The 23,677-nt window shown below is 34.0% G+C and overlaps 1 protein-coding gene across 2 annotated transcripts in view; it reads left to right on the top strand.

Moving 5' to 3' along the window:
• Nucleotides 1-23,677, top strand: part of RGS7 (regulator of G protein signaling 7) — a 306,416-nt gene that overhangs the window by 114,244 nt on the left and 168,495 nt on the right. For both annotated transcript variants that reach the window (XM_049776515.1, XM_049776514.1), the window contains exon 3: nucleotides 20,246-20,342. In XM_049776515.1, the coding sequence (XP_049632472.1) occupies nucleotides 20,246-20,342 (97 nt within the window). The remainder of the gene's footprint in view (nucleotides 1-20,245; nucleotides 20,343-23,677) is intronic.

Raw genomic sequence — 23,677 nt, 5'->3', positions numbered from 1 at the left:
AGAGGTCTAATTTTAAAGATCTTTCTGATGAACATAAAATAGAAACTCTTTTGTATTTCTGCTCTTAGGTGTGAAGTATTAAATAGAAATACAAGAAAAAATAAATATAACATAAACCTTTTTTAACTCAATTTATTTTTGTAGCCACACCTACAAGAACTCAGGTATATTTACTCCTGGTGTTATATAAAATAATCACTCCTGGAGAGCTTAGAGAATCATGTATGGTACAAGTATTTAAACCCGTGGCAGCCATGTTCAAGACAATTGCATTCTACTATGTTCTGGACCTTCTTTTAAAGATTTTTTTGTTTATTTTTCATCAGTAGGAATAAAATGCCAAGTGGTTAAATTAATTTAATGTAACTACTTTGAACAAACTTACTGAAGGTAGCAGCTATGGTTGAATGGAACAGAATTTGGTAAATCAATTCTCTGAGTGAATTTTAAAATGTAAAATGAAAATTCTGGAACAGAACTGGATAATGACCCTTAGAAAAATAATTATCTATGATTGCAGAAGGGGTTAAGCAGTTATTTATTTCTAAATCTCAAAGCTGCAAGTTGATTCTTACTAAAAGTTTAGGTGTAATGTGTTCTCCAAGAAGATTTCAAGCAACTTAATTTTCCTCTAGAATTTTTAAATGGCAAGTAAAAAATATATTAGTTACACTTTATGTATAGCTACAGAATTAAAGGTTTTATTTTCAGGATAACTATTTTCTTATTGTTACCTGTTAGGGGTTTATATTTTATTCATTTTTTAACGTTTGTCTGTTTTTGATTCTTTAACCTAGATATATGTATAATTTACATTCTTCCAGCTGTCTTCTATTTTTTTTGTTTGTTTGATTTTGAGCCATACCTGGTGATGCTCAGGGGTTACTCCTGGCTATGCACTTAGAAATTGCTCCTGTCTTGGGGGACCATATAGGATGCTGGGATCGAACTGCGATCTGTTCTGGATCAGCTGCATGAAAGGCAAATGCCCTACCACTGCACTATCACTCCAGCCCCCAGGTGTCTTCTATTAATCCTAAAGCAGCATAAGCCCATTAAAGCTTGCCACTACAGGGAGCTATGTCCTCGATATACCCTGCCCTGAAGATTTAACTATAATAACAGTTCAGTGCTTAGTGTCCTTACAAGATATTATATGCATAACAGAGCCAACTTCCAGAAATTTAGAGATGATTTTAGAAAGAAGCATTTTATCACTCAAAGGAATATTTATTCATCTGGAAATTATAAATTCTGGCTACCTAGAAGAAATAGTAGTTCTTGTTTCTGTGCCCACAGTTTGGACATTAAAAAAGGTGAAAATATAGCTCAATATTTTTACTTTCTTATGTTATGCCTTGCAAAATAGAATGCATCAGGGAGGGGGGTTTCTGAAGATCAAGCCTGATACTTCTGCTAATCCGTTAATAGCTTTTTTACATCTTAAGCTTAAAGAGGAAAATCCAATGTTAAAACTTGAAATTGAGGGTAGGAAGTTTGAAGGAATATTCGACTTTGGAAATTAAGTCTCTTAAATGGATTAAAATTTTGACTGCATAACTGGAAATTGCAATACATTTTTACAGCTTAGAAGGCATAGAAGGGATCTTACCTCTAGATTCTCTTTACCAGAGCACTAGGATTTTGAAATGTATAGGACCAGAAAAAAATTTTTTAACATACACAGCTCTGGTTTAAATGAACCTCTGGGGGCTTAATTTGTGTAAGCAATGGAGAGCAGAATATCACATTCCTTGTGCAACCCTCTCCCATTTTACCAGCTCAGATGTTTCATCTTATCATCCAATCCCTTCCAGAAAACCAGATCAGAGGTTTCTTATTTTTAATTGTGGCCACTGGGTTCAAGTGCACAGAACCTATCCCAATCAAATGAAATTCAGTGTTCCAATCTGGATTCCCATTGGTCCATCAACAACACAAAATTAGAGGTGCTTAGAAATTTAGATGATGGATAGACTGGGATTCATTGAAATCCCTTTTCTGAATGAATCATGCTGAAATTTGAAATAAAGGAACAATAAAGTACATGGAGAAATTTATATGATTTAAGAGTTGTAAATGCTTTCATGATTGCTATGGGAAAGTTACAGAATGGCTTACTTTCACATAAAAAGACTGGCCTATCCCAAAAGTCTGGCCTTTGATAGTACTTGTCTTAAAAAACTATTTTTATGAAATTTCCATCTACTCAATATACAGAAAGCCCTTTGCCTTTTATGTTCTTTCTCTTAATAATAGGGTCCCCGTGTGGCGATTTGAATGGATGGTTTTGCCTGATGATGACAAACTCACCCACAATGTGTCAATATTTTATTGAGGCAGTTTTACATCCATCTGATAAAAAGTTTCTCCAGTCCTATTTCATTCATTATATCACAAGAATTATGTTGTATTTATGAATTTGTTAATAGGGTGCAAGTTTAACAATAGCTACAGAAAAAATCCAGACTTTGACTCCATTTCAATATTTGGGCTTTGTATGGATCATACTTTAATGTGTCCCAAAAGATTTCTATTTATCAGAAAAATCTAATGACTCTAAATGACTATCAAAAACTCTTATGTGATATAAATTGTATCTGTCCCCTACATTGGGATTTCAAACAAAGAACTTAGCAACTTATTTAGAACTTTAGAAAGAAACTTGGACTTAAATAAACCTAGATATTTATTTCAAAAGGCCAACACAAATTTGATTTTTTTTTTATGGATCGGTTCCAAAAGTCGTATCTTACCAGTTTGATACCTGTAGAGTAGGTGTGGCTTTAATTTTTGCAACCCCTCATTCTCCTGTGTATGCTATTGCCTAGCTATCTAGGCCTCTAGAATGGGTTTATTTACATAACAAGCAGCCTTGAACATATGTGTCCTACTTGCATTTGATTGCTGCTCTTATCATCAAAACAAGGCTCAGAGAAGTTTCCTTGTTAGTTTTAGATCCTGAAATAATAGTGCAAAAAAGGAAATAGAATGCATATTACGTCTCAGTGAGCCCCTTCAATGAACCCTATATGATTTTTCAGTAGAAGTTTTGTTCCAATTTTTCTACTGAAAAGGCCTGGAGTTATTTTTAAATGACACATTTAATGATTTCCTCTATTATTTCCTCCTCCCCTAAAATGATACCACCATCTTTTCCACTACCGGGTCATTATCAGGAAATGACAGTATCACTGGCACTTCACTGACCACAGCAATTCATAATTACAACAAAATTACAACAATTCATAATTACAAGCCTGCTCAACAAGTGGAACTTGCTCTTTTAAATTAGTTAGTATCACATGGTTTAGAGCCATGTGACCTATTAAGCAATTCAGCTTACATAGTAGGATAGTTTCTAGGCGCAGTAACCACATCTTTAAATGCTCATAACTAGGTTGTTCCAGATTTGCTGCAGCAATTACAAGCCCTTCTGAAAAACATCGTGGGCCATTTTTTTTTCACTCGCATAAGAATACACTCTGGCCTTCCAGGGCAAATGGCTCAAGGAAATGAAACTGCTGCTCATCTTCTCATGCCAATATTTAAGTCACCCTCATAAGAACATACAGCACTATACACAACCCCCCATTTCTTGCATTTGAACTTTCATATTCCACAGAGGCAAGCCAGAAAAATAGTTGATACATGTGCAATCATGCAATACAATTTTTGTAATCCTAAATAAAAGAACACAATTAACTTTATTCAACCTCTAAGGTTTACAGGAAAATGATTTATGGCAAATGGATATTACATATGTTGAATTCTTTTCAAAGATACCCTGTCTCCATGTGGTAGTGAATACATATTTTCTTTTTACATGGAGAGAACCAATGACTTCTGAATGAGCCAAAGCTGTTTTCAACTTTATACTACAATGCTTTCCTGTTATGGACATCCCCTAATCCATAAAGATGGTCATTGGCCCACCCACACCAGTAAAACTTTTAATAATTTTGCAGAGGATGGCAAATCAAACATATCACTTGAATCCCCTCTAAACCACTGGGACAAGCAATAGTTGAAATGCTCACAGAACCCTCAAAACTCAATTATTAAAATATAGGAAAAGGGACATACCACCAATGGATATTTTATCCTTAAAATTATTTTCATTAAACTTCTTAAATTTACCCCAAGGAGAGCACTATACAAAAAGACACTTTAAAGTTGATACTCAGGTACAAAAATAAACCAATTAATACACCCAATTGTGTAAAAAATGATAATGGATTGTTGGTAATCTCCTCATTTGAGGAAAAGGATATGCTTATGTTTTCACAGACAGAAACCCTGCCAAGAAACTCTGGATCCCACTAAGCCTTGTCAGAAGCAGGATTCTCACAAATAAAAAACCTCAGACATCAGTGCATGATAAGACTGCAAACCTAACCTCAGAACCAACACAGATTACTCGAAAGGACGAGAGCAGGAAACAAACTGCGACCTCAACAGGTAACTGTGAAAACTGTGACACCACGCAATGAGGCAGAGACTATCAGGAGTGGAAATAACCAGTTACAGAACCTTGGTTCTGTAGATAAGGGAATTGGTCTTGGATTATATAATTTAGGAAACACTTGTTGCATAAACTCAATACTACATTGGCTGTATAATATTCCAACTTTGACTGATTACTTTTTATCAGAACCATTATAAGGAGGACATTAACTATCAATCCATTAGGACATAAAGGCAAAGTGGCAGACAAGTTTGGTAAGATTAAAAAAACCTGTGGGCAGGACCACACAGGTATATCAACAAAAATATTTTAAGATAACCATTGGAGGCTAAACGACCAGTTTGCAGGGCATAATCAACAATATTCACATTAATGTCTCCTATTCTTGATGGAGGGGCTTCATCAGGACTTGAACAAAGCTGAAATGCAGAATAGACATATACAGGAAAATACTGATCATCTTGTTGACTCAAAAGCTGCACAACAAGCTTGGCAGAGACAAAGCAGTCTAATGAATCTATTATTACTACACTTTCCCAAGGCCAGCTTAAATCTACAATTCAGTGCCTCATCTACCACCAAGAACCTCAGATATTTGAAATCTTTACTCATTTTTGTCTTTGACATCTACAGATAAATTCATGTTTTGAGATTGACTTGAAATGTTTTTCAAAGAAGAACTAAGCAACAATAATAGGATTTATTGCAGCCACGGCCACACACAACAGGATTCCTTAAAAAGGACAGAAATTTGGAAATTCCCTCCTTTGCTCTTAATATATTTGAAACACTTTTTCTAAGACTGTAAGAAGATGAATAAATACAGACCTATGTGGACTTTCCTTTAGAAAACCTTGACTTATCACAGTACATTATGGACTCTAAGAAAAACCCTGAAGAATACGACTTATTCTCTGTTTTGAACCATAATGGTGAAATGGAAAAAAAAAATCGTTGTACAACCTATTATAAAAACACAGAAAGACAACATTGGTTTAAATTTGATGATCAAGAAGTTTCAGAAATCTCCAACTCATCTGTAAAATCTTCAGCAGCTTATATTCTTATTTATTTTTAAAGAGATCATCTGCAACAGATACAGCTGTTTAGATTAGCAGATTTTAAACTCAATGATTTTTAGAGATGTCTATAATAAGGTTCTAATGTTTCTACTAACAAGAAACAGCTGCAGGATGCAGTTTAGAAGACTGAGTTTAGTGCTCAGTATTAGAATGTTTTAGTGTCTTAATTTGTATTCTATTATGCTTATAATAATCTTTTAATGCTTTATTGATAGTGATTCAAGGAGATATAGTTTGATTGCCTAATTTTGTATTACATAGATATATTTCGTTGGATTCCTAATACAGTGTTCATGATGATAATGTCTTAACAAACATTTTAAATTATTCATTTTTCCATTTGATTATACCTGCTTGTATGATCTAATGTCTCTCTTTACAAAGATCCTTAGATAAAATATTTGAATGCCATGGACTCTTGATATTGGGTTCAGTCATTGAGTATATTTCTTGCAATTTTATTCATACTAGGTTTTTTTACTATATCATATGCCTTTGTTCTCAGTTTGTGTTTAGGAAAGGAACCTGGTTTTCAAAATATGTGATACTGTCTTCTGATATATAGACTCTTTATACTCTTTATACAGTATATAGACTGTATATATATGGACTCTTCATACTCTTATACAGTGTTCATTAGTATATTACTTAGTATTCTAGACTTGAAATTTATGATTGTTCTGTGCTCATTCTAGACTTTGAAGCCTTTTTTAGCAAAGTTCCCCTCCATCAATACTCTGTCAATTACTCCAGGGAACTAGGAAATTTATATCTAATATGCTTTATATTTTGAAGCATTTTGAGTTGGGTCCATCTATGTATCTGTGAGTGTTTGTGGTGGCTATTCCTAAGTCTGCTTAATGTCCATTCATATTGTATGTAACGTCTGTTTATGTTGTGTATAGCCATTTCTTCTATTGTAAACAGCCTTTCCATTTTATTTTTCTCATTTTTTCACGCTGATTTATTTTTTCTTCCTAGTTAACTCTTTTACCCTTAGTTCATAACTTGCCAGTTTAAGTTATGATCTAAATTTACCTTCCCTTCAGACTATTTCAAAATACTTATAGGGGATATGTATATCCCTTTTGTATATTTCTTGAGTGTATTTGTTCAATATGTATAATCTTTATTGTATATTTCATAATGTAGTTATAGCTTGCTCCCTTCTCTTTAGAATTGCTAGTAGGGGTTCTTAAAAGATAATATAGATAGTAACCTGGGAGTTCTATATTTTGATAGGACTAGGTTACTGGGATTGTTTTGTTTGTAATTATTTTTTTCCTTAGCCTCTAATAGTTTGCTGTAGCTCCATTTTGCATGGAAGCATTAAAATTGGAAAATATTAGATTCAAAGAACAATATTATCACTAGGGATTAGAACTCAGAAATTTTTCTTACAGGGCATAATCTACCCTGACCATTTGCCATAGTGACTGGACTTAGGCTTCAGTCACTTGGACATTGGTCAATCACACCAGAAACTTGGGGAATCTTCTATGGATTCAACACAGTTTTTTTGTACCTACACCAAGAATCAGCCTTCTACCAGGATAATAGGCCCTGGAACTTTCTTGGCACATATTTGCTCCAGGGTGAGCTTACATGCTACCCTGACTATGACTTAGAAATTAGCAACAACTTTCTTTAAAGACAGATTACCCTGCTGCATCACCTAATGATGAAATGAAACAACGAGATGCCTCAAGATATCCTGACTTTGACATAGGTATGTGCTAAGAGCAAGATATCCAATTACTGAAGCCTGACAGCAAAAAACATCATTGAGGAGAACCTTTCCTGGACCTTCATGAAAGACTTTAGGGTTAGACAAATTAGTATACCTGGAGCTTGTAGTTGGTTTTATGGCAGGATAAATTGTGAGTAAGGACACCCTATTTTTAGGCCAAATGATTTTCTTTCTATTTTTCCAACTTTTCCTGTGAATATGCAAAATATTGCCAACCCATTTATCTTTTAGTTAGAGGCATCAGCAATTTTCTTAGACCTTGAAATATAAATTATTTTGTTTTACCTTATATTTCTGCATTTTTATAAGGTCAATTAGGGGGAGATATTGGATTAACTGGGCCCCACCCTATTTACTATATGTTCATTACTCATTGGCCGGAAGCACCTTTGGGTGAAGCATCTTTTGAATTGAGACCACCAGCTCTCCATCCAAGGGTGTGGTTTGATGATTCCTAATAAAGACCCCAGGTCTCAGGAAAAAATGCTCTTTGGCGACTTTGGATTTCTACCACTGAGCTTGTCTGCTTCTTAGCAGCAAAAGGCTTGCATGTAGAGTTCCTGACCGAGTTTTAGCCCTTTAAATGTGTATACATTACTTTCTATGTCAGCCTTTGCTTTCGACCCATGTCTCTTCAGTTTTCTGATCTTTTGGCATGAAGCTTCAGCTTCATCTTTTTATTATCACTTCAATTTCCTTGATTGTGATAGATCTGTTCTCATATTCCAGAACATATTGGGTCAACCCTGAGTGTTGATAGAATTTATTATTTCTTCTCCATTCTCTCATTTTATGGGATAAAGATTCTCAAAGTAACCTTGAATACTCTTTAAATTTCTGTGTTTATGTTGTGATAACCCCTTTATTTATAATTCCATTTATTAAAATTTTCTTTCTTTGCCTTCCTAATGGTTTATAATTTTTGTTTATTTTTTCTAAGAAACAACTCTTATTTTCATTGATCTTTTGGATTTTTAATGGTGCCCAGTTAGTTAATTAATTTCTGCTCTAAGTATCATTAGTTACTTCTACCTGTTTACTTTTAGCTCATTATTTTTACTTATTTTTCAATTTCTTAACCCATGACAATTAAGTTATTTTGTATGCCCTTTCTTCCTTCATTTCTAATGAATGTTTTCAAAGCTGTAAGTTTTTCTCATCATACAGTTTTGTTGAGTCTAACAAATTCTGATAATTAATGTTTTTACCCTCATATATTTCCAGGAATCTCTATATTTCCTCTATGAGCAACTGGTTGCTTAGTACTGAGCTGTTTAATTTACAAGTGTTCATGTTATTACTCTAATTTTTTTTTTGTAGTTCACTTCTATTTTTAGAGGATCATGGTCTGATAAGATAGTTAATACAAATTCTATCCTCGATTTTATGGAGGTATGTTTGTGGTCAAATATGGTTCTATCATGGAGATTTTTTCATGTGCATTGGCGAATAATTTGTACTTAGCTTTTGGGGGACACATATGATATATAATATATATCATATATATGTATGTGTGTACTAACCCTTTCTCTTCCTTTCTTCTTTTAAACACAGTATATTTGTGTTGAGTTTTAGCTTGTTATCTATTAGGAGGTGACAGAGCAATGGTGAAATCTCAAACTTTTATTGTGTTTTCTTCAAGCCCATTAGCAGTTGTTTTAAATATATTGTTGGCATGTCATTGGGTGTATATATGTTTAGAAGTGTGATTTCTTCCTAATTAGCATATTCTTTGATTACTAAATTACTTTCATGTGTTTCTTGCAGGCATTAAAATGTTCATTCAATTTTCATTTTTCCACTCTGTGTATCTTAATTGATGCATTTAGATTGTTAATATCGAGAGATATTATTACCATAAAATTTTTTGCCTTTTTGTAGAAGCATTTTTGTTATTTTTCTTGCTTTAAGTACCCCTTCCATTCTTCTTTTAAAGTTGATTTGAGTGTGTAAAGTTCATGAGTTATTGATTATACATGCTGCTATGTATTGTTCCTTCGTAACTGAGTAAGAGTCTGGCTTAGTGAAGTATTATTGGTGAGGCATCAGTTTCATTGAGAATTTTATCTATATCCAAAGAGTGTTTTGGGGTCTTAGGGTTGCTTTTGATTTGTCTGCTGTAAATTATAAAAATTTGTGTAAATAATATGTTATTTTCTTAGTTTTCTTTCTGCTTTCTGTATTCTATATCGATGATTTTAATTATTATGACTATGATGTGCCATGGGGTGCTTTTAGTGAGTCTCTTTTACCTGATACTTTTTAGTATGTGGATGCTTTGTGAACTTTTCTGCAATAATGTCTTTAACTATTGAATTTCTTCATGATTCTCTGGGACCTCAATGATTCATGTGTTTTTTTTCTGTTAAATTTGTCCCAAAGGACTATTATCATTTTTCCTTATTTTGATTATTATTTCTATTTTATGCTGATTTATTTTGATTCTTTTCCAAATCTGCTGTTGTATGGAGATTATATGAAGTTCATCCTCCAACTCACTGATTCTGTCTTTAGCAGCTGTTATTCTGTTGGTGAGGCCTTCCAGTAAAATTTTCATTTCACCTACCAAATTTACTAGTTCTCATATTTCTGTTCGAAGTGTCCTCAGTTATACTCTTCAAATTCTCTGGAGTATCATGGCTCATGATTATTGGTTTCATTGTTTCTTTGAGTTTCTTAAACATCTTCCAAATTTTCTCTGTAAAGATTTTATAAGAAAGGTTATATAGGTGGCAGTTACTATTAGGGTCTTCAAAACTACTATCTTCATTCACAAAGTTTGGTAGGTTTCTGAGTTGCTTTAATATCATTGCCACTGCAATATGATAATGTTATGTGCTGTGCGAGTCAATGACTAGAAAAATTGTTTTTCATAAAGTGTACTGATATGGAGCGAAAATTATTCTTGTGTTATAATGAAGATCATGCTGCTAGTCTGTTTGTTTCCTGGTACTGTGTCAAGCCTGATTACAATACCTAATTTAGAAATTTTTTTAAGTGCTGAATAATATATATTTGTAGTACATGAATTATATTTAATTCAAAATAAATGTTACTTTCCTTCCTTTGTTTAAAGTTCTTGTGGCTTTTGATATTAAAGTTCAATAAAAATGACAGTTTGCATGAGACTCTTTTTTTGCTCTGTTTTACATTTATTGCTTGACTTTTTTCTATAATTCCCATAAATATTCTTATTTTTTGCAATAGAAATTTGAGTAAGCAATATATAGACTAAACAAAAATTGTTCTTATGCAATATACTCACTCTCATGTTTACACATATATATTTAGAATATGTGCACATAAATAAAATTACTAATATAATATAATGTAATATATAATATAATATAATAATTAATATAATGCTTGGGGCTGGAGTAGTGGCACTAGAGGTAAGGTGTCTGCCTTGCAAGTGCTAGCCAAGGAAGGACCACGGTTCGATCCCCCGGTGTCCCATATGGTCCCCCCAAACTAGGGGCAATTTCTGAGTGCTTAGCCAGGAGTAACCCCTGAGCATCAAACGGGTGTGGCCAAAAGAAAATGAAAAAAATAATATAATGCTCAATATACATAATATTCAGATATACAGTTGTAAAATTTCAACCATTTTAGTATAGGACAACACAATAGAGGTTTCCTTCCATAGTTTAACAGGCAAATTGGCATCATTAAAGATTTTCTTTGTAGGGAGAGAAATATAGATGGTGATGCTTGAACTATGCTTTAGTAAAACTGATGTGGCAGTAGTATCAGTAAAGAAATATTTGTGTAGCAGTTGCTGGCATTGGACTCAAGCATCTGTAAGTGTTTATTGGAAAATTAATATTTATGATAGCATAAGTTGTATGAAAAATAGGATATTACAGCCAAAATATGAAGGTTAAAGTAAAGAGAAGTTGTTATAATTCGGAAAAAACACCACTGAAATTCTAGTATGGGTTATTTACAAATTCTGGTATAGGTAACACTAAGAAAACATATATTTGAATGTATAAGAATATATATAAGAATATATGTTGCCAGCGAGGTGGCGCTAGAGGTAAGGTGTCTCCCTTGCAAGCGCTAGCCAAGGAAGTACCGTGGTTCGATTCCTGGCATCCCATATGGTCTCCCCAAGCCAGGGGCAGTTTCTGAGCACTTAGCCAGGAGTAACTCCTGAGCATCAAACGGGTGTGGCCCGAAAAACCAAAAAAAAAAAAGAATATATGTATATATGGTGCATAATGTAAGAATAACACAATTTGCCTTGCACATGGTCAATCCGTGTTTGATCCTGGGCATACCATATGGTCCCCCAAGCCTGCTAGATGTGATTTCTAGGCACAGAGCAAAGAGTAGACCTTGAGTGCTTCTGGCTATAGTTAGACTGGAAGTTTCTAATATTTTCTCCTCTTTGGATTTATAGTATTTTTAATAGCTCAAAAAACTCAGGAACATTCTATGTTTATCAATTAATGATATAATAATGCATACTATATAGACAATATAATAGTGAATACATATCCATATGAAGAGATACATGGAATGAAAGCTGAAACTATACAAGAAAGTTCTGTTTCTGAGAAAGCTTGAGAGGTGATTATGTTCTTTAACTCAGCTTTCCAAGTACCATGATAATTGGATTTCTTTTATTAAGACTTCATTAAGAATGCATGATCAGTGATTAATTCCAAGAAGATATTATGTTAAATAAAGTAAGTCAGAAGAAAGATAAACACAAAGTTATATCACTTATATGTGATATTTAGAATAACTGCATAAAGAAATGCAATGGTATTAATGGAGATTATGGAGAATATTCTTGGCCCAAGGGTATAGTGAGGAAAGGAAATAAATTGAATAAGACGTTGAGAAATGAAATGTGAAATCATGGGGCATAGGGGCTATGGGGATTCAGTGCATTGGAGTGAGGAAAGGACAGGTATAAATATATTCTCTTTTTTTTTTTTTTGAGTTGGACACTTCTGGCAGTGCTCAGGTGTTCTCATTATATTCTCCTCAATAAATCTTGAGGGTTCACAACAACTCCCATTTAAGTCTATTTATTTCTGTATTTATCCTTATTTTTTTGGTTTACTTCATTTAGCATATTATCTTACAGTTTTATCCATGTTATAGCAAACTGTATTATTGCATCAATACTGAAAGCTATGTAGTGTTCCATTGTATATAAGTACCATATTCACTGATTATGAACCACTTATTTGTTGTTGAACATCTAGTTTTATTGCAACTCTTAGCTAGTGGACTGAGAGCTGCTATGAAAGATTGTGTGATACATCTTTTGGAATGAATCTTTTTCTCTCCTGGGAAGAGATACCCTAAAATGGGATTTCTTTGGTCATATGGCAGCTAAATTTTAAGTTTACTGAGAATTCTCCATATAATTTTTAATATGGTTTTTTTTGATAGTATTCCCACTAACAGTGGATGGACTTCATTTTTACAACTCCACCACTATAAATTGTTTCCACGCATCTATTTGATATTTATTCCCAAATATTTATTTGATATTTTTGCTATGTGTATCCTCACAGGGAAGATGATATATCATTGTTGATTTGATTTGGATTTCCCTAAAGATAAGTTATGATGAACATCTCTTTATGTGCCTGTTGGCCATATGTTGGTCTTTCTCAGAAAGGTATTTGTTTATTTCCTCTCCCTATTTTTATGGGGTTCTTAGGTTTTGCAGGTTTAAGTTTTGTGAATACTTTATATATCCTAGATAACAACCCTTTATTTGATGTGTTGAATTTAAATATATTTTCCACTCTACTATCTTTTATTTTTAGCCCATGTTCCTATTTCCATGCAGAAACTTTTTAGTTTGATGTAGTCACATTTATTCATATTTAAATCTATAGCCTTTACCATTAGCATCATATCTTTGAAAACTCCTTTGATGTCTAGGTCATGGAGTATTCTGCTTATATTTTCCTCAATTTACTTTATAGAATCAGATCTTATCTTAAGGTCTTTGATCCACTTTGAGTTGACTTTTTGTGTAAGGTATGAGATATGAATCCAGCTTAAATTTCTTACACATGATTATCTAATAGTCTAAACACCATTTATTGATGAGGTTGTCTTTATTTCCACTTTATGTTTTGGCTTCTTTGTTAAAAATTATAAAAATATGCTTGGGGTTTGTTAATGCATATTATATTTGGACCTGTTGGTCTGATAATCTGTCTTTGTTCTAATACCATGCTGTTTTATTGCTTTGTTTTGTTTTGTTGTTTTATTTTTTTAAGTTTAATTTAATTTAATTTTTGCACTTTTGGTCACACCCGGTGACGCTCAGGGGCTACTCCTGGCTATGCGTTAAGAAATTGTTCCTGGCTTGGGGACCATATGGGATACTGGGGGATCAAATTACTGTCCATTGTAAGTTAGTATGTGCAAGACAAACGCCCTACAGCTTGTGCAACCACTCCAGCCTCTGATTGCTATGGCTTTGTACTAGAGCTTCAAATTAGGCATTGAGTTACCTTTCAGTTTCTTGCTTTTCAATATGGTTTTAGCTATCCGGGTTTTTTATGGTTCCAAATAAACTTTATAATTGGCTTCTTTAAATTATTAAAAAATGATTTTTGTATTGGAATGGGATTGCTGTGTATCTATATAGTAGTTTAAGTAAGATGGCCATTCCGATAACATTGATTCTTTGATCAACGAGCATAGAATATTTTTCTTTTCTAGGTCTTCTTCAATTTCCTAAGTATATTAATGTTGTCATAGTAGAAGTGTCTCACCTCTTTTGTTAAGTTTATTTCTAAGTCTTTGATGGTTTTTTATACTATTTTAAATGGGATAGGGTCTTTGATCTCTTTCTATCCTGAGTCATTATTTGTAGGATTGCAAGAGATTTTTTTTGTATTGATTTTGTAGCCAATTATTTGATGTATTTGTAATCCTTACTGGAGCTACTTTGTGGACTAGTTATGGTTTTCAGTGTACATTTTTATTTCTTCTTCTAACAGAGATATTTTAAATACCTCTTTGATCCTTTATATTTAGAATCTTTAATCTCCTTCTCTTGGCTAATTGCTGCCTATAAGACTTTTAAAACTATATTTAACAGAACTGGAGACAATAGGCAAACTTGCGTTGTGCATGACCTCAGTGAGAATGGTTTGAGTTTTAGCTGTAGAACAGTGGGAAGGACAGTTTCCTTGTGTGTGGCTGATGAGAGTTTGATCCCTAGCATCCGATATTGTTGCCTAAGTTCTGCCAGAAGTCATTTCTGAGCACAGAACCAGGAATAAACCCTGAGCACCGCCAGATGTGTCCTCCCCGAAAAAAGGGGAGATAATATTTGCTATGGTTTTTTTTTTTTTTTTTGAGATAGATGTTGCTATTTTGAAGCAGATTTCTTACAGCCCTATTTTGCTACAGGGTTGAATCATGAATGGGAGTTGAGTTTTCTCAAATGCTTTCTTTGATAAAAGTAACCTATAAATTTATCTGTTCCTGGACTTATATTCTAGGTGAGTTTCATTTATTCCCTCCTTCCTTCCATCCCACCTCCTTCCTTCTTTGCTTCCTACCTCTCTCCCATCTTCCCTCTCTCCTTTCCTTCCTTTCCCTCCCTCCCTGTCTCCCTCCCTCTACCTCCCTCCCTCCCTCCCTCCCTTCCTCCCTCCCTCCCTTCCTTCCTTCCTTCCTTCCTTCCTTCCTTCCTTCCTTCCTTCCTTCCTTCCTTCCTTCCTTCCTTCCTTCCTCCCTCCTTTTTCCCTCTCTCCCTTTCTCCCTTTCTCCCTCCCTCTCTCCCTCCCTCTTGTACTCCCACCCTCCCACCTTTCTTCTTCCTTCCCACCTTCCCTTTCTTCCTTCCTTCCTCCTCCCTCCCTCCATTCTTCCTTCCTCCCTCCCTTTCTCCTTTCCTCCCTCCCTTCCTTCCTTCCTTCCTACCTTCCTTCCTTCCTTCCTCCTCCCTCCCTCCATTCTTCCTTCCTCCCTCCCTTTCTCCTTTCCTCCCTCCCTCCCTTCCTTCCTTCCTTCCTTCCTTCCTTCCTTCCTTCCTTCCTTCCTTCCTTCCTTCCTTCCTTCCTACCTTCCTCCCTCCATTCTTCCTCCCTCCCTCCCTCCCTCCCTCCCTCCCTCCCTCCCTCCCTCCCTCCCTCCCTCCCTCCCTCCCTTCCTTCCTTCCTTCCTTCCTTCCTTCCTTCCTTCCTTCCTTCCTTCCTTCCTTCCTTCCTTCCTTCCCTCCCTCCCTCCCTCCATCCATCCCTCCCTTTCCTCTCTCCCTCCCTCCCTTTTTTCAACACACGTAGCAATGCTTAGGGGTTACATCTGGCTCTACACTGAGAAATTACACCTGGCAGTGAGTGTTTGGGGGACCATATGGAATGGAAGGATGGAGTTCAGTTTGGCTATATGGAGGGCAAAGACCCTTTCTGCTGTGCTATTGTTCCAGCTCCAATAATTACTTAATTATTGTTTTAATTTTTTGTTTGTGATTGGTCTATTTAAGCATTTAAGCTCTCTCAGGACTCCTCATTCAGTTTTGGGTGATTATATGTTTCCAGAATTCTTTCCATTTCTTCTCATGTTCTTGCAAAAAAGAGTAAAATTATTCATATTAAGCTTTCATCCTGTCTTGGGTTTCTGAGGATTTGGTTTTAATTTGACCACTTTCATGCCTGATTCAATATACTTGAGTACTTTCTCTTTTTCATATTGAGTCTTGCCAATGTCTATCTTGTTTATTCTTTTTTTTTTTTTTTGGTAACATCTGGCAGCGTTCAGACTCAGGCTCAGGCTCAGAGCACTCAGCGCTCTGGCTCTATGCTCAGAAATCAATTTGGCAGGTTCAGGGGACCATATAGGATGCCGGAATTTGAACCAGCGACCTTCTGCATGCAAGGCAAACGCCTTAACTCCATGCTATTTCTCCAGCCTCCTAATCTTGTTTATTCTTTTGAAAACCCAGCTCCTGATTTTGTTGATTCTATTTTTAATTTTTTTGTTGTTTGTTTTTTAGTTTTGGGCCACACCCGGTGACGCTCAGGGGTTACCCCTGGCTATGTGCTCAGAAGTCGCTGCTGGCTAGGAGGACCATAGGGGACGTAGGAGGATCAAACCGCAGTCCATCCCAGGCTAGCGCTGGCATGCAGACCTCTTATCGTTTGCATTACCGCTCCAGCCCCTAGATTTATTGATTCTTTATATTGTTTCTATCTTATTGATTTATGCTGTTTTTCATTTGTTTTTTTGTTTTTGTATTTGGGTTTCATTATTGTAGTCTTCCAGATATTTAAGATTTGCATTTAGGTTGTTGATTTGATCTTCCTCTCCATATGTAAGCCTGTATAGCTACAAGTTTTCCCCTATACTGCTTTCTATGTTCCATAGATTTTGGTAATTTGTTTCTTCATTTTCATTAGTCTCTATTTTTCCTTCACTTCTTTTTTGATCCAACTATTATTAAGCAGCATGTAGTTCAGTCTCCAGGTGTTAACTTTTCTCCATATCTTCTTTTTATAGTCAATCTCAATCACTGTAGCATTGTTGTCTGATAGGATATTTGGTATAATTTGTATATTTGTGAATTTTTGTAGTTAGACCTAAAATACAATCTGCATATATAATGTTCTATGTACACTAGAGAAGAACATATATTTAGGTTTTGGAGAATAGAAGGCCCAGTATTAATCTATAAGTGTAAGCTTATAAGCGTATAGCTTAGTTTTATATTTAGGAACTTTATGTCCTTACTACTATTCTGCATACTGGATCTATACAATATAATGAGATTAGTGTGTCAAAATCTCCCACTTATATCATATTTCCATATGTATGTTTTTTTATGTTTGTGAGAAAAAGCCTCGCACACTTTACAACAATAAGTATTGTCCATTTTGTCTCTAAACAGTTTCTTGATTCTGAATACAATTTGGTATGATATAAGTATATTTGTCCAGCTTTTTTGTTTGTATTACAATGACTTGTATTATATTCCCTTCTTTTACTGTGAGTCTATGTCTATCCTGAGATTTATTAGCAGTAAATTAAAGAGGTTTTTTTCTTCTTCTTCTTCTGGATTCAACCCTCTACTCTGAGTCTTTTGATGGAAGAGTGTCTACCTGAATGCCTATTTACATTCAAGAAACCTATTAACAGAAAGGGCTGCCATTATATTGTATAGGGTTGCATTTACCTTGGTTATTTGGTTTTTGTAAGTGATCTTTTAGCTGTTCATTTAGAGTTGCTTTGGTTATTGTGAATGTTTTAAATTCTTTTTTTTTTCTGAGAATTACTTTATCCCTCCCTGCTATTTAAATGCTGCATAGTAGACTCTAGATTGAAATTTTATTTTATTTTGTAATTTGAATGTGTAATTTCATTTTTTTTCTTTCATGGACCACTTTGTACCTTGTGAGATTCTTAAGTTATTTCCTTCATATTTATGTTTTGTTCTTCTCCGTACTTCTTTAAGCAATCTAGTTCTCTCTGGATTTTGTCATTCGTATTGTTTTATGTTTTGGTGTTGTAATGCTTGCATATATTTTCGTTGGTACTCATTTGACCTCTTGGATTTGTGCAGTTGCCTCTTTCCAAAGAGTGGGGGTTTTCTCTGCTATTATCTCTCCCACTAGTTATTGTTTCCCTTTCCCGTTTTCCTCCCCTTTCAGTATCTCTATAACTTGGAGATTATTTCTCTGGTCTTTGTTCATTACCTTACATTTTCTTTTATCATTTTTTCTAGCACAGCCAAGCAGATGCCTTACCGCTTATGCCACTACTATGGTCCCTCTATTTTCTTTTTTTACTTTTTTTTAATCAATGCTGGCTGTAATGGTCTTCAAGTTCTTCTATACAATTCTTCCCCCGTACAATTCTGCTACTATTGCTTGTTACCATTTTCTTTGGTATCATATTCCATTTATATGGATTCTCTTATTTCTCAAAGAGTTCTTTGAGTTTGTTGAATTTAACACCTATTCCTTGCTTATTTTTGCTGGCTAGTGCCTCCTGTATTTTGTTTGCTAATTCTTTAAGTGTTGATATGGGTTCTCAAACTTTTTTATATTTACCTAAGTTTCTCTATCCTTTTCTTTTTGTAACTGCTGTTGTCCTCCATAGTTTACTCATTTTTCTTTTCATTTTGTGGTTTATAATAGTGAATATTCAGATTCTTTTTACTTAAGAATGTGATCTGTTGGATTGATTATAAAACAGATGGGTATTAATAAACATGCTATTCAGATTATTTTCCTATCCATGCAGTGTTATTTGAATCTGATAACTGTCTAGTTTCTCTGTTAATTTTACTGAGTTCTGACATTGCATACTAAATAAGAGAAAGAAGTTCTATGGCTCACTACCTTAGAAATAAAGGATATAAATTGGAATATCTTTATATGGATACTCTTGCATATACACAGTGGTGGGTTCAGATGTCAGGGCCTGTGGCTTTTAGCCTTGGGGATTGAAAAGAAAGTAGAGGTGGGGCCGGAGCTAGCGGTAAGGCATTTATCTGGCTAAGGCACTACCTTAGGATGGACCACGGTTCAATCCCTGGACATACCATATGGTCCTCCAAGCCAGGAGCTATTTCTGAGTGCATAGCCAGAAGTAACCTCTAAGTGTCACCGAGTGTGCCCCCCCCCCAAAAAAAAAGTAGAGGCACAGGTTCTAGAATTTTGAGTTTGTGTTGGGAGGTTGGGGCATGAAGATTTAGCTCCAAGAGGGCAGGTTTCCATGACCATGATGCTCCTGGTATCAGAGGTTGCAACTTTCTGGCCCTGAGGCCTTGGAAGAGGTTAGCAGTACAATTATAGTCTCAGGTCTTTCTTGAGAGGCTGGGTCATGTATGTTTTATTTTTGTTTGTATTTTTAAAAATTTGTTCTTGTCTGTGTGTCCCTCTCTCTCCAGTATGTTATGGCTCAAGAGCAGAGGCAGAGAACCCAATTTTAATTTTTTTAATTATAAAAAAATTTTATGCTATATAGAAATACCATATGCTTATGAGTACACATTCTGAAATTGTGATTTAAATGAATACTTAATGTGGTTAGTTGTACAGCACTTATTTGCCTTTGTGAAGCCATTGATTCCTGATAAGGCAAGGTACCCAGATCAACCTCCAGACCTCTGGTAGAAAAAAGAAATTAATTTCATTTTATAAAATAATTTAATATATAACTTTATAATTCAGCTTTTTAAAACTGAAATATATCAATTAAATGAGTAGAATCTCATGAAAAACATTTTATTTATCATTATATTGTTGTGTGGATTTCTACATATGTGCTTTTTCTAGCAGACTTCAGAGATCGCTCAGGTAATAGAAATGAAAGTTGTTGTAAATTAAATCCTACTTTTAGATATATTTTAAGGTAGAAGAAAGGGCAGGAAGGAAACTGAGGATACTATAGCAGAAAATATGCACTGGTGAAGGAATGGGTGTTGGACTTTGTATGATTGAAATTCAAACATGAACAATTATGCAAAAAATAAAGAAAATAAAAGTTTACTATGTTGAACATATCTATAGGAATGCTCTCTTGAAGGGGAAATTTATAGAGAAGTTCTGAGACTTCTAGTTTCCTTTTATATTGATTCCAGTAGACATAGCACTAATGAAGTATTAATATTGCTATTGCATGACAGAAGACAACAAAATATTTTTATTTTCATATTTAAATTAATGTATGTGAAATTAGAATTAAAAGCAGTACTGAGGGTAAATTTTTATCTCCAGCCCCAAATTTTTATAAAATAATTTAGTAAGCCCTAAAATATCCTATTTACTATGGCTATCTCCATAATATTTTAGTCAAACTAAAGATATTAATGTGACTGGGTCTATAATGGAAAAGGTATAACTTTATTCTACTAGAGTAAAATCTAGTGTACACAGTTTTTGTAAAAATAGATTTTTTTCTAAAGGTCAACTTATTACATGTTTTAATACTTTTATTTTTGGTCTTTAGATGGAAGATGTCATAGCACGCATGCAAGATGAAAAAAATGGAATTCCCATTCGAACTGTCAAAAGCTTTCTTTCCAAGATACCTAGTGTCTTCTCAGGTAAGCTTGTTTTTTATTTTATTTTATTGAAACCATTGTGAAACATTTGGCAAGGTCCAGAACCCATTAATGAGAATAACTTTCAACAAGATGGGAATGGAAGAAATCTTCCTTAATATTAGTCAAAGACATGTATGACAAACCCATAACAAACATTTTACTCAATGGGCTAAAAATAAAATCTTTCCTCTAAGATCTGGCAAAGTACAAGGCTGGTCACTTTTACCAATTCTATGTAGTATTGGAAGTATATGCCATAGTAACTATACAATAAAAGATATTAAGGGCATCCATATAGGAAAAGGAATCAGTCAAGATCTAGAAAATTCTAAATATTCTTCAAAAAATTTTCTCAAAACAATAGGCTTGCATAGTAAAGTGGTAGACTATAAAAGTAATAATCTAAAATTTCTGTATACAAATAATGAAAAGGCAGAAAAATCATAAAAAAGAACTTCATTACTTGTTATGTCTCAAAAAAATCAAGTACATTAGAATCAACTAAAGAGTATAAATTCTATACAAAGAAACTATTTGACCCTGCTTAAAAAATAAAAGAGGACACAAGGAATTGGAATGAATTGTGTGGCCATCAGAATAATGACATTTTTCAAAGAAAAATATCAGAAACTCCTGAAATTCATATGGAAAAAACAAACCTCCATGAATACCTAAAATAATTCTTGAGGAAAAGAAGATAGGTGGCATCACTCTCCCCAACTTCAAGGTAGTTGAAGCAGTAGTCATTAAAACAGTACTAAAATACAGGCAGATATTCATATCAATGGAATAGACTTGAGTGTCTTGAGACTGAATATCAGTTGGCTGAACAATTAATCTGTGATTAAAAAGGCAAGAAATGTGAATTTCAGGAAGGATAGCCTCTTCAATAGAAGTATTGAGAAATTGGTAAACTACATGAAAAAAGTGAACTTAGACCTCTTGTTAATTCCATGGACAAAAGTTAAATAAAAATGAATTAAAAACTTTTTATCAGACCTGAAACCATAAGGTAGATAAAAGAAAAACACCAGAATAGTCTATGGCATTGAAACTAAAGACATCTTCAAGTTTAAATCCACTGACCAAGCATTCGGAAACAAAGATAAATAATGGGATTACATTAAACTAAGTAGTTTCTACACCTCTAAGGAGTTGGTGACTATGATACAAAGACTCCATATGAAATTTGAGAAACTACTTATCCTTCCAATAAGTGGTTAATATCTATAATGTGCTAGGCACTGGTAGAACTTAGTAAGAGATACATCTCTATTTCTCAGAGTATATTTAAAAGAACTTCAACGTTTCACCTTCTTGTATTTTCTGTAATGTCTTTACAGTTTCATTGCATTTATTCTCTCAAACCAATAGTATTACAGTACCTTCTATGGAATATTTTAAACATTTTTATTGGGATGGGTGTTGGTGCCCTGGCCATGTTAGTTATTTCTATGCTCAGAAACATTTTACCCTTTACATAAGTAGAAAAAAGTAATGGACAAATGCACAAATGGTACATTAAAATATTACAAATCATTGATCATCAGGGAGTTGTAAATCATAATTACATGTGTTATATCACATCACAGATACCAGAACCTATCACAAAGAACAAGAACAACCAGTGCTGTATGGATGCAGTGAGAAAAAAGACTCTCATTCATTGCTGATGAGAATGTAGATTGGTATAGCCTTTTAGGAAAACAATATGGATTTCCTTCAATTAAAACAGACATTTGAGCTTCATTCAATCCATCACACCATTTCTGAAAATATGCTTTAAGTACCCCCAAACAAAATTCATAAAAGACATTTGCACTGTTGTTTTTATCTCAGCATAATTCACAATAACCAGAATCTGGAAATAATGCAAGTGCTCAAGAACATATAACCAGTAGAATCAGTGGAATATTATGCAGCTGTTAAGAAAAAGTGAATTCTTGAAATGTGCTTATACATAGATGGAAAGTATCATGCTTAGTAAAATGAGTCAGAGAGGGATGAAGGAAATGATCACATTTCATCTGCAGGATTAGAAAAAGCACAAGAACAATACCCAAGGTCTATAGAAATGATAGGTGGGGAGAGCAGTTAAGAGAAATGGGGCCACTATAACAATAGTAGTTGGAAATTATCATTCTGGAGAATAATTGAGAATTGCAAGGAATTAAAGTGATATTTATTATACCACTTCAGTAACAGTGTTTCAAAGTACAATGCCTAAAATTTTAAAAGGAAATAGCAGAGAAAGAGAGGGTAGAAGATAGATAGATAGATAGATAGATAGATAGATAGATGATAGATAGATAGATAGATAGATAGATAGATGATAGATAGATAGATAGATAGATAGATAGATAGATAGATAGATAGATAGATAGATAGAAAGAAAGATAGAGAAAAACTGCTTTCTATACAGGCAGGCTGGGGATGGAGGTGTGGTGGGATAACATGAGGATTATTGGGAAAATGATGGTGGGAAATGAACACTAATGACGAGAAGGATATTGCAATATTATATAACCAGAATTCAACTTTCAACAACATTTGAACTCTGTGACATACTGATTTAAAAAATTTAAAAATAATACAATATCACTTTGGGGTACATAGTTTAACTAGTAATAATTAAGGCCCATAAACTTAGCTAGATGATTACCATTTTTCCAGTCCTTAAGTGTATCTTTCAACAAAGGCCATATGAAGTCTTAAGTAATCTGTGAGGTTTAAAATGGGAGAGAATAAAATACACAGATAAAAATGTTTAATTCATACATAAGAGTGGAAATATAAAATGGTCAGACCCAAACATCAAACCCAAAGTCACCAACAACAGAATCAAGATACCAAATCTACAAGTTATATACATAAAGGACCAGCTACATTAGCAGTAGAGGGTACAAAGGAGGGAGGTATGGGATGAATGCTGGGAACAGGGATGGAGGGAGGATGACACTAGTGGTGGGAATGGCCCTAATTCACTGTCACTATATACCTAAATATAATTGTGAAAGACTTGAAATTTACATTGGTCACAATAAAAAAAATTTCAAAAAAAATTTAAAAAGTATTTTCTTATGTGGTTTTCAAAAACAGCAAACTTTATGTCGTATTTTAATGCAACCTCAAGTTTTAAAAAAAAGAGTGAAATATTTAGTCAATGTGAATCCATTGGAAAGTTAGATTTGAAATACAATAGGAAATTTGTCATTTTATATAGCCAAAGTTATGTAAAGAAAAAATTTAAAGAGTTTTACATAATTCATATGCAGTATAAATGAGAAAAATTGTCATTATTCTTGAGTTGATATTATTGGACAATTTAATACTTC

The sequence above is a fragment of the Suncus etruscus genome, chromosome 7, assembly GCF_024139225.1.
Source record: "Suncus etruscus isolate mSunEtr1 chromosome 7, mSunEtr1.pri.cur, whole genome shotgun sequence".
Classification (NCBI taxonomy): Eukaryota; Metazoa; Chordata; class Mammalia; order Eulipotyphla; family Soricidae; genus Suncus; species Suncus etruscus.
Note: the sequence above shows the minus strand (reverse complement) of the source record. Positions and strands in the feature narration are given on the sequence as shown.